The sequence below is a fragment of the Phocoena phocoena genome, chromosome 8 (genome assembly GCF_963924675.1).
Source record: "Phocoena phocoena chromosome 8, mPhoPho1.1, whole genome shotgun sequence".
NCBI lineage: Eukaryota > Metazoa > Chordata > Mammalia > Artiodactyla > Phocoenidae > Phocoena > Phocoena phocoena.
In genome coordinates this window covers 9515274-9530040 of record NC_089226.1, presented here as the reverse complement: position 1 = coordinate 9530040, position 14767 = coordinate 9515274, and the positions used below count along the sequence as shown (strand labels likewise).

Genomic DNA, 14767 nt, shown 5'->3' with positions numbered 1-14767 from the left:
GCCAGCATCCAGCTCAGCTTGGGGCCCCAAGCTGGCTAAACCTGTCCCCAGCCAGAGTGGCCACTGGAATTTCCCTTCCGCTCACCTTCCCTTTGGCAAGCAAAGCCCGTGGCCCAAATATTCAGGTAAGAAGGAAGCGTGTGACAGCCATGCTAGGACTGGCCAGGGGCTGTTGGTTCACAGCAGTGCTGTTGCAGGATCTCCTGTCCCGACCAGAGCCACAGGGCATTTTCCCCCTCCTCCCTCTGCTTCAGTCAACAGGCCTGAAGGGCAGGCTTCCTTTCTTCCTTCCCTCCTCTGGGACCTCAGCTGAGAAAGGCTTTCTAGTTTTCTCAGAGGCGGCCCACTCTCTTCACTAACATGCCACACTGCCAGCTCTTGTACCCTGACTGGTCTGGGGAGGCTGGCGACCATGAAAGTGGCAGGCTGCTCCTCCACGAAGATCCTCCCCTATCTCCCCTTCCCAGGTCTCTCACAAAGCCCACATCCTTCCTCCATCATGGACCAAATATCCATCTGGATCAAATATCCATCTGATATTTTCCTATACGGGGTTGAGAGTATTTTTTTCCTCCCAGGGGCAAGGGTGAGAGTGGTCAGTTTTTGTCGTATTCAGAAACAGTAGATTAAGAGGTTAGGGAGAGTGTGGTTCAGTGAGTGGGAAGGAAGAGTGTCCATATCCACATATAAATACATCCATTGGGTGTTGTGCATGTATGACTTTGTCTGTTTAGTGCAGGGCATTTAGATGGATGGACGGATAGATAGATATGCAATGCAGACACTTCAGGTAGTGTGACTGCCTGTGGATATGTGTGCGTGTGTGTGCACATAACAGGGAGTCTGCATGTACCTGCTCAGTGTGTGTACAAGGTCTGTGTAGTTATTTTTGCAGGCTGTGTCTGTAGTGTCTGAATGTTGAAGAAATGCACGTTTTAGTGAGCCTGGGGAGTATCATATATGGGCATGTGGGGCTCAGGCGTGAGCTTTTGTGTTTATGTGTGCCCACCTTCTCCATTCCACAGCACAGTGATGACGATACCTTTAAACCGCACGTCTTAGGGGGCATTTCTTTGAGGACTGAGGGGGAGGGAAGGTAGAGGGAGCCATATTTGGGACTCTAGCTAGGTTGTGGAAGTGTGGGGAGGTGGGTGAGGGGTGCATGCTTTTCTCTATGTGGGTGGGAGGGGTGCTGTGCACAGATGCGAGTGTATTCGTGCCCGGGAGGTCGGGGTCCTCCTTCTGCCTGCGCCAGCATACATCTGCCTGGCAGTCTGCCGCCTCGGCAGCAGGGGCGGTGAGTTTGGGAGGATGGGGTGTGTAGGAGGAATGGATGGAAGTGTGTAGGCAGAGGGGTTGGGGCAGGAGGGGGAGCGAGCCGGAGGGAGCCGAGAGGGGGCGTGGTCCCCCTCCAATCTCCCCGCCCACCCTGCCGAAGGCTTCTCCTGATTGGCTTCTCGACCGCAGGGCTCAGGTTACTTTCTCCCGCAGGGCCGAGCGCGGGAGAGAGGACCCAAGAGCTGAGCGGCTGGTTTGGCCCCGGTCGGCTGCCTCCCCACTGCCCGAGTCCCCACCCGGCACCGCACCGACACCCTGCGCCAGCCTCCGTCCCAGACAAGGGCCCCCAACACCAGCATGGACTGCTGCACCGTAAGTTAGAGGGTCTGGGGGACGGGCACTCAGCTTGGCCTGGGGGAAGGGGCACCCGAGAAGCCCCTGGAGGGCGAGTGAGGGATGGAAGTGGGTGCAGAAGACCTAGCAGCAATAAGGGTGCCTGCTGAGACGTGGGTGGTGGGTGGTGGAAGGCGCCCGCCTGACTTGAAAGCCCTAGGAAGAATGTCCCTCAACTCGTGGGGGCGTCTGGGCGCGCATCCGCCAGGCAGTCTAGGTTGGTCTGGGAGCTCGGCAAGGCTCTGCAACAGGGACGCTGCAGGTTAGACGAGAAGAGGAACTTCCCCCAGAGTGACGCTGGAAACCGTCGCCTAGCGAAGCTACCGCGACTCCTTTCCCCTGGCTTTCGTCCCCCACCCCATTCCCCATCCCACTGCCACCGCCGTCGGTGGGCTGACAGGTTGACTCTCGTGACCCTCGCGCCCTGTACAGCGCCGGTGAGATAGTCAATTATTATTGGTTAGCTTAGTAGCGATGATGGGTTGCAAAGAGCCTAGTCCGTGTGGTTCTAGGGAGGGACTGGCCAGACCTCCAATGCCTTCTAGCCCTGGAGGGGGCTGGGTGAAGTGACCGCGAGAGAGCCCTGCTGGCGAGGGAAGGAAGTGTCTGCAATTGTCAGCGCCCACACGGAGACCTAATGCCAAAGCGGGTTGCTGTTAAAGTACTCTGGTATGAAAGCGCCTGGTACAGGACCAGGCTGCTGGCACAGTCGAGGAGTGCAGTGATCATGCATGTATACAATTTATTTGTTCATTTATTTGATATTTTAATTTATTTATTTTTTAGCCCCTACATATGGAGAAAGTCCTACTCCAAAGTCTTGTATCCTCAGCCTTTTGGTCAACCCAGCTAATGATACAAGAGGTTATCACTTTGCCTGCTTAGAAAAGTGAAAAAAGTGAGGTTTGGAAGGAAAGAATAGACCAGTTTAGAAGAGGTGCGACTTCCCTATGTCTGGGTACCAAGAGGCAGAAAGAACTTAGGGACAAGTGGTTGTGGTTGTTGTTATGATGTTTAACTCTTATTAATACAAATAATAGTTGTCAGTTTGTGAACGCTTACCACATACCTAACATTTTATGTTTAATCATCACAACAGCCCTGTGGAGTAGATATTTTCCCCATTTCACAGATGTGCAAACTGATGTTTAGAAAGATTAAATGATTTGCCCAAGGAGGCACTGCTTCTAAGTGTGGAGGTGGGACGCTAGCCTTGTCTGATTCCAATAGCTGTAATTTAACCTCTCCTATAAACATTTACTATATTTCCTCATTATAAAGGTAATATGGTCATAACAAAAAAATTTAAAAACTAAAGAAAAGTATAAAAAAGAAACATACCAATCATCTACAATCCCACCCCCTGGAGAAAGCTCTAATAACATATTTTCTTCCAGGCTTTCTCCTCTGTTTGTTACTCCCCAGGAAGCAGTTTTTGGTTGTGAAAGGAGGAATGGGCTCTTAATGGAGGTTCCTGGGCTCCTCACCCCCAGCAGTATTTTACAAAACAGAGAAAATAAATGGATGGTGGGATCTGGATACATATGTAAGGGAGAGGAAATACTGCCAAGATGGTAAGAATGATGGGGAAGGGAAGGTAGGAAGAATGGTCAGTGGAAGGAGGTGAGAGAGCAAAGACTCCAAGAAGCCAGGGAAGGAATGTAAATTGTCTCCCCTGGTACCTGCAGGACTAATTAGAGTAGGATGTCGTGTCCCTGCCTGTAGGCTCTGGTCTGCCCTGGACCATGCTCCTGGGTGCCCACAAGGCCATACTGAGGGATTGGTAGACGTGGTTGGAATAAGTGTCCCCTAAAAAAAGGAGAAGCTGCCCACCCAAACAGCACAGAAGAGGCAAATGCACAATTATCCCAGTGGCCCAGCACCCTGGGTCACCTCCTCCAGCACATTCTCTACACAGGAGCCTTCCCCTTTCAGGCCCTGTCCTGGGTCTGCAGGGCTAAAGAACTGAGCAAGAGACAGCACCATTGTCAGGCTGTGGGGGGGTGGGGAGGGGTGGCGTGGTGGCCAAGAAGAGGTAATGGGACAGAGCATAGGGGCAGGGCTGGCACTGAGCATCTTCCTACCCAACCCCATTCTGTGGAGGGCTCGGCTCAATGCTGGGAAGCAGCTGGGACATGCATAGAGAGCAGAGCACATCTGGGGGGTGGGGACCGGTCCCTCTTCACCTTCCATTCTGGGGCTGTCCTTGCTGACCATCCAGCCTGGTGTCCTGCTTTATTTTCTTCTTTCTCCTTTGTAAGGAGGGTCAAACAGAAATGAGAAGAAGAAAACAGATCCGCTTTTTTTTAATAAGAGCAAGAGCTATTGATTCAGATGTATCAGTTGCCAATTTACATAGTCTGACTTTATATCTGACTTTCCTGAATTCACTTAATATAAAAAGGCAAAGAAACATTTTTTTGGACCCATTTTTTGCTTGGTCTAGTTGACTTGGTCCAGCTGAACTCATAGGAATAATTACCTGCCCTGAGGTAGTGGTTAACAGCACAGGTTTCTGAATCCCATCACTATTTGTCAGCTCTGTGACCTTGGGTAAGTTACAAAATGTCTCCGAGGATGTGTCTTTACCTGTAAAATGGGAATTAAATGAGGTAATGTGTGCAAAGCGCTTAACACAGGGCCCAGCATATAACAAGTAGTAGGCAGGGATCGTTCTTAAAGCTTTTAGGATTTGGGGGCTGAAGGAGACTTTATTCATCTAGGCCAAGTTCTAGTTGTGGCTGAAGATATTGAGACCCTCAGAGGTGAAGTGATGGGACCATTTGGGACCAGAAGCCATGGCTCGTGTTTTGCCCACCTTTGTCCCCCTCCCCCTCCTACAAACCCCCCAGTTCATGCAGAGCTCTCAGGCACACACCACCAGATCTTGGCTTTGGAAGACACCAACCCAGGCACCATGACCCTTCCCAGATTCCTTTTACTGTCCCTCCATTTCTGTCCCTCCAGCTCTGCCCTGAGAATTCAGCTGGAGGGAGAGGGGGCTGATTCCGGGGAGGAGCAGCGTGCTGAGGGTGGCTCTGTCTGTTGTTCCATCCTGGATCCAGCTGGGGTGGGTGGTGGCCGCAGGTGGGCCTTAGCATGTTTGGGGGAAGGTACCCCTTCCTCCGCTCAACCTCTACAGCTGCTGGCCCAGGAGAGGGGCTCAGGAATGTTTTCTTGATCACCGTCCTCTTTTGAGAAGAAGCATCCCTATTCCCTGAGACATCCCAAGAAAGGCTTGAGCTCTGAGAATCAAGGATCCAAAAAGGGTTGTTTCTGTTTCTAAGTGGGGGATAAGATGTCGGGGGGCGAGCACTAGACCCAGAAAAGACAAAAAGAGTGTGTCAGACCCCTCCACAACCACACCGGCCCTTGATAACTCCTTTTAACCGAAGCTGAATCAATTGTGGACATCTTGAGCACAAACGGAGGAACTCTGAAGCCCAGGAAATGAAGACAGCCTTGGGAACCATATGAGAGGAAGCCATTTGTAAACCTGGGCTTAGGGCATCTGGGATGTAAATTTGTGCCTCCTAGGACAGGACCAGGCTGGGGCAGTGATCACTGAGGCCCCACGCACATCCATCCCAATTCCGTGAACCGGACAGGCGATAGAGCAAGGGGAAAGGAATAGAACTGAATTACTACTACTGCGTGAGACCTCTGCGGAGAAGCAAAGTACAGGGAAAGCAGTGGAAGTCCTCAGGCAAAAAAAAAAAAAGCAAATTCCTAGAAGCCAGAGGGTCAGTTCAAAGAAGAAATGCCCTTCTAACTCCACAGTACCCTTCTGCTTCCTACCCCACGTCATCACTGTGAGTAACGCTCAGCGAGAGGCAGGCTGGGGGTGGGGGTGCTGAGGCCCTCTCCGTTCCAGAGCCTCGACTCTGAAATGAGCCCCATCAATTCCCTAAGCCTTTCTATTCTCAGCTAGGGCAGGCTGCTGGAGAAACAGAAACCTGGAGCCTGTGGGTGGGTCTCATTATTTTTAGGTTGATCCCTATGAAATTGTTTTTATATGACCACTTTAGCCTACAAAAACAGCTCTTTCACATCAACTCACTATCATTTAAAGGAATCATAATAGCTACCATTAATCGACCAACTAGATCATGCCAGAAGCTTTCTGCATATCACATTGTTTATTCTTCCCCACAACCCAGAGGTAGATATTATTATCTGATTGCAGATGAAGGAACTGAGTTAGGAAAAGCTTAGAAAAATTGCCCAAGACCACTCAGTTAGCAAGTGGTGGAGCTTGGTTCCTTTTCTTGAATGCCTTTGCTCACCTGCAGCGTAGGGGTTAAAAATATCCTCTGGACTCTGACATACAAAGGATTGACTCTTTGGTCCACTGATAACTACCGGTATGACCTCAGGTATGGTTTCCACACTCCAATCAGTTTTATCAGGGGTAAACTGGGATAACAATGAAAGGTACATCATAGAGTTGTTGCCAAAGACTAAATAAAATAACGTCTGTAAAACTCCGTGATGCTGTGCCGGGAACCAGGGCAGTGCTTAAACGGTAGCTATTGTCATAATTCTTTTCTTTCTCTTGAGCACATCATGGAAAGGGCTTCTTGGTCCTGCTCTTTTCGTTTTGTCCTTTTTTGGAGTGAAGCCTTTTCTCTGTAGCTTCTTCCAGACCATCTCCTCTCTTCTGTTTGAGTACATTCTGAGGAGCAGTGCAAAATGGAGAGGCAATGGGAAAACAGTCTCTGGCCTCTCGCCCTGGGTGGAGGGAGGCTGCGTCGCTGAGGGGTAAGCCCCATCTTCACCCTAACTCCAGCTTTGAGCTCTGGTGTGATTTTACTTAGCGAAGGGACTGGCCTGCTGATTCTTCTGAACCCTCTCCCAGGGAATCCTGGACTCAGAAGGGACCCTTCTGAGCTGGAGGCACCCTGTGAGGATGGGGGGAAAGGCAGCCACATCCAGGAGTCCCTGCTGTGGTTTACTGTGCTCCTCCAAACCCACCCTCCGGTCAGCTGGGCAGCTCCCCTAACTCGGCTGCCGGCAAGGGGCCTTCGCTCACTCAGGGCTACCCGGCTGTCTTGTATCCCATCTACCGTGCACTTCTCTTTCCTGAGTTGGGAACACAACTGTGTCCACCTGACCCTGAACCTTCCTTTTTGCCTGCCGCTGCCCAGAAGACACACACACACACACACACAGGCCCTGCCTTAGCCCTTCTCTGCACTTCCCACTCCCGCGTCGCCCTCGTCTCAATCCCCCAACACTCTCCTCCTACCCCACCCTCGGGGGGCCTCGGCCCGGTCACCCCACAAGGACGCCCCCCCCACCCCCCAGGAGAGCGCCTGCTCCAAGCCGGACGACGACATTTTAGACATCCCGCTGGACGATCCGGGTGCCAACGCGGCCGCTGCCAAAATCCAGGCGAGTTTCCGGGGCCACATGGCGCGGAAGAAGATAAAGAGCGGAGAGCGCGGCCGGAAGGGCCCGGGCCCCGGGGGTCCTGGCGGAGCTGGGGGCGCCCGGGGAGGCGCGGGCGGCGGCCCCAGCGGAGACTAGGCCAGGTGAGGCGGGCCGCAGGCTCTCCTTCCCGACCCCGGACCCCCTCCTCCGAAGGAGCAAGGAAGACTGAGGGCGGCTGGGGGGTGGAGAGGGGTGTGGAAGGAGTCAGGAATGGGGACCTAGAAATCTGAGATGTGCGGGGGGTGGGAGGAGGCTGCGGACGCCGCGGGTTGGAGCGCTCACCTGTTTCTCTCTCTCCACCCGGCCTGCTGCCCCGCCCCGGACCAAAGAACTGAGCATTTTCGAAGGTAATGAATACGACTCCGAAGCAGCGGGGTGGGACCCCTGAGTGGGAGGAAAGGACCAAATCCCCAGCCCTTCCCTCCGCCCGCCCTCACCTCCTCCCAGCCAGGGAAAATGCACCTGCGCCTGCAGGCTTTCTGACACTTGGAGACGCCTGAGACTGCGACGGGGACGCACCTGGACCGACACAGATACCCAGTCACCCGCGTTTGACCAGCCCGGCCGGGGGCCATAAACACCCAGCGTCTCACACGTACCGGCCGCGGGCTCATTTCAGCTCAGTGACTCCGGGTGGGCAGTTCCGGGTGACCGGGGCTCCCTGGTGCTCCCCGCCCTGGTTCCTGGTTCTGGAAGGAGAGGGGAAAGGAAGTACAGGGAGAGGGCAGGTGCTCAGACTTTCTCTCTCCTCAGTTCCCGAAGAGAGATGGATGCCACGTCCCCTTCGCAGTGACGAGACTTCCCTGCCGTGTTTGTGATCCTCTCCTTCCCACCAACCTGCCAGCTTCAGGAGCCCTCTGTGCGTCCTCAGAGACTCCCTCACCGAGGCAGACTCCGTCGAGGACTCACCAAGGCCGTGCCCTTTTAGTTAGTTCTCCAGTCTAGTATGGTCCCCATTTGCCCTCCCTTCGACCCTAACCCCAATCTCCGCGCTCCCAAATCTTCCTTCTTTAGCTTCTCTCCCACCTCTCCCCGCACCCAGCATGCTGCTCTGCCTCCGCAGCCTCGGTGCGCTTCCCTTCGCGCTCTGCGGAGGGCGCCCTAAGCGTTGCCCAAAAACACTCCAAAAAAAAAAGTCCTTTCGATCTCTGCGCAGCTAAAGGGGGCGCCGTGCCTCTCTGCGCTGTTCACGTCCCAGCTTAGTCCCAGAACTTTGGATAGGGGAGGAGGGTTTTTATGGTGTCGGATACTCCTTGCTGTGATCGGAAGTCCCCATTTCACACCCCAACCCCACACCTGCCTGTAATCTGCCCTCCCCTCACCCCAGCGCACCCCGAGAGCCGCCTCTCCAGCTCTCTGCTTGTTTCTGCAAAGGCCGAGTGTGGGGGAGGCTCGGTAGGAGGAGTCTTCCGCGGCCCCGCCCCTGCTCCTGCTGGCCCCGCCCCCACGGGCTCCTGGGGCTGTGGCCGGGAGGGTTTTTATCTCCGTGTGTGCATGTGACCGTGCTGGGTTGGAATGTGAACAATAAAGAGGAATGTCCAAGTGTTCAGAGGGTGCCGGGGGGAGGGAGTTTGGGTGCACAAGGCCACCGTTCGAAATTTTGAACAATCTCCTTTGACCGAACCAAAAAGTGGAGGTGGAGAGGGGGAAGGGAGGAGAGGAACCTGGGTTAGAACGTACCTTCGGAACCAACCAGACTTCCCGCCTACAGCATCCCCTCTGGGACTTCAAGCCCGCTCCTTCCCTTACCGGTAACACCCTCTGGGCCGCCTAGAGGAATTGGCTATACCGGCAGAAAGAAGGAGACAATATGGTACCCAAAGGCTTTACTTCTTGATATTCCCCCTCAGGGATCGGGAGAGAAATCAGACAAGCATAGGGAGCTTAGACTTGGTGGTCGTCACAGTGCTGGCAGACGGGGGCCTCTCCAGGAGCCCATTGTTAGATTCGGCCCTCACAGAAGTTTGCTCAGAAATCCCAGGTGCGGTGGCATCCTCCCTGATAAACATAGGCAATTCTTAGTGAAGGCTGGAAGCATCCCTCAGAGCACCATCATCCTCTAACCCAGGGACTTCTAATTTTCACTCTGCATAGGAATCATGGTGGAACTTTGGTTGAAATGAAGATTTCAGGCCCCATCACCCCAACACACACACACACACACACACACACACAGATTCTGCTTCAGGAGGAATAGGAAGTGGCTTGAATCTGCATGTTTAACAAGCTCCTGGTGACTTCTGTTCGAGTAATCTGAGGACCACACTTGGAGAAATATTGCTCTGATCCCTATTCTGGACCCCATGACTGACAGCTGAAGTTGAGGACAGGCGGCTTTTGCCCCTCCTTTCCTTACTGCCCCCCACACAAGAACGAAACTCAGCTGGGTGCTCAGGACAAACAACTGGCCTCCACATCCTGTCGATGTGTATAAAAGACCTTAAATAGTGAAGAGTAAAAATTCTTCTAAGTGTGAGTAGGTGAGGGCAGCTCATGAGCCAAGCCCTCCGCCCTGCACACTTCGCTCACACGCTCAACTACACGGGCTGTACTGCCACTCCTACCACAAAAGCCCAGGGCTGAGCAGCACCCCGTGCCCTGACCGCCCCCCCACAAAGGTGTCAGAGTTTGAGGGCTGAAATCACCAACTCTTCTTTTTTTTTTTTCTATACGCGGGCCTCTCACTGTTGTGGCCTCTCCCGTTGTGGAGCACAGGCTCCGGACGCCCAGGCTCAGCGGCCATGGCTCACGGGCCCAGCCGCTCCGCAACATGTGGGATCTTCCCGGACTGGGGCACGAACCCGTGTCCCCTGCATCGGCAGGCGGACTCTCAACCACTGCGCCGCCAGGGAAGCCCTGAAGTCACCAACTCTTAACCCAAGCCCTTTCTTCGCACTCTGCACCGGCCCTCAGCCCTCCTGCTCACCGTAGGTCACTACCCCCGTATGTCTCCTTGGGCTTCTTCCTCCTGTCTTTCTGGAACCGTATCAGGCAGAACACAGCAACTGACAGGAAGAGCACGCCCAGCAGCACCCCGATCACAGCCCCGGCCACTCGGCCTTTGGAAGGCTCTAGGAGACACAGGATCCTCAGAGCTGCAGACCTTCCTTGGTGCTTCAGATAGCTTCATGCAGACCCCCAACCCAGGCCTGCCAGCCCAGCCTTTGCCCAGCATCCCCTACCAGTCACAGAGAGGGTCAGCTCACAGGATGCGCTGCCCATCTGGTTGGTAGCCACACAGCGGTAGGTGCCCGAGGAAGCCAGGGAGAGATTGGTGAGAATGAGCCGGCCGGACACCTCATCTAGAGGGTAAAGAGGAAGTGTTCCATCATTCATTCAACTCACAGTAAGCTATACTATGACAAAAGCATATTTCATTTCATCTTACAATAATCCTGTCAGGAAGGGACTAACCTCATTCTATTAGTGGGGAAACTGGCTCAGAAGGAAAGTAATTGTCCAAGGCGACCCAGAGAGGAAGTGTCAAAACCACTGCAACTTCTGCGCTCTTCCCACACTACACAGCTGCCTTTTCAGGGAAGGGGGAGACAGCACACACATGAAGGGTTCAGAAACCACAGTGGAATCGGGGTGGGGTGTCTACTGGCTGATGTCAGGTTCTTGGTTGGGGGAAAAGGGCTTGATTGCTGGAAACTGTGCCCTCTGGATGGCTCTAAGCTGACCCAAATGCTCTTCTAAGCTGCTTCTTACCTTCCCTTTAGAAGGAAGAGCACACATTGGGAGGTGATCTGGGGGGCTCTCCGGATTGATAAAGGGGCTTGCTGGGGCTGGGAGGAGAACCAGGGCACTGGAGCCAGCATGAGGAGGCTGGGAAGCCAAGGCTCTTAGACAGTCACATGGTTCCTTGAAGAAACTGGCTAAATGATTCAAGCCAGTCCATGCTACTCTTCCTCGGCTTCCTCTCTAGGAAGTTTGGAAATGACTCATGACCCTCAAGAAATCTAAAAGGAATCCCGACCCCCAAAATAGGCAAGTGGGAATCATAGAATGCCCCTGCCTTCCGCTCTCTTCCAGGATATCAGAAGTACATTTAGCTTGAGTAATGCTCCGGGGACCACGCAGCCACAGACTGTACAGGAAGACAGGAGGGAACAATAACAGAAGCCAGGGAAGAAGCAGGGGAAAGGTATAGCAGTGCGTCTCATACCTGCAAGCTTGGAACTCGTACTATGGGCGTGTGGAGTTTAGAGGTCAGATTTGCCCAGGTTCTGAGTCCCTTCTTCCTTGAAGAAGGTGGTGTGGGCCCTTACCTTGTACCATGCTGCCGGGAGGTGGTGTAGGAGAAGATCCAAGGCGGATCCAGTTGTACACTGGCCTGGGGGCTCCCTCGGAAGAGCTGCATCTCAGTGCAGCAGAGCCCCCCACGGAGGTTTGACCACTCTGACTGCACGAGGGGCTATTGGGAGGCACTGCAAAAATCACAGGAAGTACCTTAGCCATCTTCTAACCCCAGCCCCATGAAGTGCTAGGTTTCCTGCTTCAATACCTCCTATCACGTAGCGGCCCACCTCTATTCACATACCACTGCATCCCAGGGAAATGATTTCCACTATTGGAAATTCTGATTGTTAGAAAACTCTTCTTCATGTTGAACCAAAAATCTGTTAGTATAATATCCCAGTTGGTCCCGATACCTGCCCTCTGGGCCCACAAAGAGAAATGAAAAAAACTCTCCTCCCCACGACAGCCCTTCAGATATTTGAATGCAGCTGTCATACACCACCTCCTAAGTCTTCTCTTTTCCATCTAAACATCTCCAGCCCCTTTAATAGTTTCTTCTCTAGTTTGGGGTGAGATGGGTGTTCTGAACACAAAGTTAGTGCTTAGTGGCAGGGGCCCTTTTTCCTTTAATGGGCACTCCCCCCTCTCTGCTCCTGACCTAGAGAGGGCCAGAAACCCAGCTACAAATGGGAGGTTCCCCCAAAGATGGAGCTGTTGGGGCATGACTCAGATCCCTATCTGTGGGAGCGACTGAGGGAGGAGGCGTTCTTTGTGGAGGGTGGAGCAGGGGTAGGATTGGAGGACTTTGGGAAGGAGGCATTTTCCTTCGGGATCCCCAGTGCAGTTGTGCCCTTGGGCTGGAACTCAGGATAGGGGAGGATTTAGCAGGGCCAGTGCAATCTTTCAGGTTATGTGGGTGGCTGGTGGGTCCCCAGCCTGCCTCACCCAGCACAGTAAGGTTGATTAACCCCAACCCATTGGTGTAGAAATCTGGCGGGTTGTTAACATGGCAGAGGTAGGTTCCAGTGTCCGAGGGGTGGACATCAGTCAGTTTCAGGGTGGCCACTCCCCCTGTGGGGGGGTTCTGAAGCAGGCTGGCCCTCTCTGCCTTAGAACCAGTTGGATACAGCTGGCCGTTGGTGAAGTACAGGATCTGGGGAGAAGCAGAAGACACATATGTGCTTTTTGCCACCTGGCGTCAACTCTGTAGTCCTTCTTCAACGCGGGTATTAGAAGCCCCTCCCTTATGGTCGCCAGGGAAGCTGATACTCTGTAGCCAGAACCAGGGAGGTCTATCTGTCGCCAAATACCATCCCTTCCCAGGTGCTGAATGAACTACAGTCATTGCTTTCCGCTAAGCGTGCTCTCAGTCTGGGGGGAGGGGAAGCAAATATTCCCGGAGGGGGCAGCATTTTTATCCTGCTTTTAATCACAACAGCTTAGCCTTGGTGGGTTTACGAACTGACACTGGAGCGGCACTAACGTACAGGGGTTGCATGGAGGAACTCGGGGAGGCGGCTGGATACACAGGGCTGTATGTGTGATATAGCCTCACGGAGACTGCGTTCCTAAGAAGATCTAGAAAGATCTTTTTCATCCAAGCATACCGATCCACAAATGCGCCCTCTCCGACCCCCTCACCCTCAACGCTGGGTGGGTCCCCTGTTCCTGCCTCTCTTGGCCAAGCCCGCCAAAGGCAGGAGGGCCCCCCATTCCGCGCGGGTGCCCTCAGCTCACGGGTTGGGACGAGGAGACGGGCCTCCCAGGCTGCACGAAGCTCCACTCCAGGGCGAAGTTGTCTCCCACCGACGTGCTGTAGCTGCACGTCAGCTCGGCGGTCTTGCCCACCGGCGCGCTCAGGGGCTCGGTGGGCACCTTCACCTCCACGGCCAGCCCGGGGGCTGCAGTGGCCGAAAGGCCGGCGGGAGAAGCGCTCAGGTGACGCGGCCGGGGTGCCCTTGTTCCCCTGGGGCTCAACTCCCTCCGCTCCATCCCTCCCTTCCTGAAGCCTGAGGTTTCCAGGAGGGAGGAGCCCCCACACCACCGGCTCTTTGGGTGGAAGGACCTGAAAGGGCCAAGACTGGGCCCGGTCTGAGGGTGTGCTTGTCGGGGAAAGGAAAACAAAAGTCGGGTGGTGGTTACACCCTCCCGAGAGGCCCAACTTATCTGCTGGCCCAGCGGCCTCCTCTGTCCTCCACCCTCCCAGCGGCCTTCGACGTCTTCTCCCGGGCTCTGGCCCCGCCCCCTCCCACCGCCGTCCGCTGGCCCCCTCCTTACCACTCAAGCAGACCCAGCCCAGCAGGGCTCCGCAGAGGAAGGGCCCCTGGAGCCAGGCCATGGCCGCGTCCTGCCGGCTCTTGGTCCGTCTGGGTGTCTGGCTCTGGGAGAAGGTAGCGAGTGCCCACAGGGCAGCCTCCTGGTGCCGGGCCCCAGCGAGACTGGCTATCTCAGAGCAAACAAGGGGAGAGGCCTGGCCCTCAGGTAAGGAAGTGCTCCTCCCTCCTCCAGGCCCCAGTACAGGAATCATTCTAGCCCTACTCCCTTCTTTTGTCCCCTTCCCCCCAATTTCTGAAGCAGTCAGGCCCTGGGGAAAGGGCTGGGCCTGGGGTGGGCACTTCAGGACAGGAGAGAGATCAGAACTGGTGCTCTGTAGGGAAAGAGTGACCCAGGAGGAAGAGGGAGGCATTCTGATAACCTGGGAGCTGGCAAATGACGTCACCACTTTGGGGTCTCACACTGTGAGCTCGAGCCCCAGGCCAAGGCCCTACCACCCCCTTCAGAGCCTTGCTCCTTCTGAGCCCCTCAGCCCCTCTTCCAGTTACTCCTCTGAGATCCCTTCTTTGGCACCTCTATCACCACTTGCTGAGGCAGGAGTCTCCGTGGAAACTACAAGCCCTCCCCCCTCCCAGAGCCACCCCATTTCACGGGCAGAGAAACTGAGGTCTGGAGGAGCCCCTACCCTTGGTAGGAAAAGGTGTGGCAGGACTGGGGTGGACACACCGCCACCACATCCTGTGCCTGGCTCCCTCCCAGTATGAGGGGGGTCACTGCTGGACGGGCAAAAAGACAGGTAAGGATTCAGTGGTCTGGGAGAGGAGCAGAAGCCAGGTTCTTCTCCTCTGCTCTTGAGGAGGAAACAGGAGATAAGCGCACACACACCTGAGCTGTGAGCGCTCAAGCTCCCACAGAGAGTCACCAATTTTATCCCCTTGCTGCTCAAAGTGAGTGAGGGTCTCCCAGCCCCAAGCTCTCTGTGCCTCTCCACCACTGCCTGACAGCAAATGACCCTTTTAAAGACTCTAGAAGAGCTATCCTGAGCCAGTAAGCCAAGCTGGAGGCTGTGCGGAGAAGCCCTTCTGGGTCCACCGCCTGGGCAGGGTCCTTTTTGCATCATCCTGAGACTCAGCTTCTCTCGGGAATT

The 14767-nt window shown here is 54.6% G+C and overlaps 2 protein-coding genes across 2 annotated transcripts; one reads left to right on the top strand and one right to left on the bottom strand.

The window, feature by feature from the left end:
* Positions 1-1465: 1465 nt before the first annotated feature.
* NRGN (neurogranin) lies at positions 1466-8646 on the top strand. The gene is made up of 4 exons (XM_065882878.1): positions 1466-1650; positions 6979-7205; positions 7434-7451; positions 7858-8646. The coding sequence occupies exons 1-2, from the start codon at positions 1636-1638 to the stop codon at positions 7198-7200; spliced, it is 237 nt and encodes a 78-aa protein (XP_065738950.1). The 5' UTR covers positions 1466-1635; the 3' UTR covers positions 7201-7205; positions 7434-7451; positions 7858-8646.
* A 271-nt stretch (positions 8647-8917) lies between these two features.
* On the bottom strand, positions 8918-13798 carry VSIG2 (V-set and immunoglobulin domain containing 2). Its single transcript, XM_065882327.1, has 7 exons — positions 13624-13798; positions 13084-13247; positions 12292-12499; positions 11376-11534; positions 10287-10406; positions 10031-10175; positions 8918-9102 (listed from the first exon to the last, which is right to left on the bottom strand). Exons 1-7 carry the CDS (start codon positions 13682-13684, stop codon positions 8970-8972), a joined length of 990 nt encoding a protein of 329 aa, XP_065738399.1. The 5' UTR covers positions 13685-13798; the 3' UTR covers positions 8918-8969.
* Positions 13799-14767: the final 969 nt, after the last annotated feature.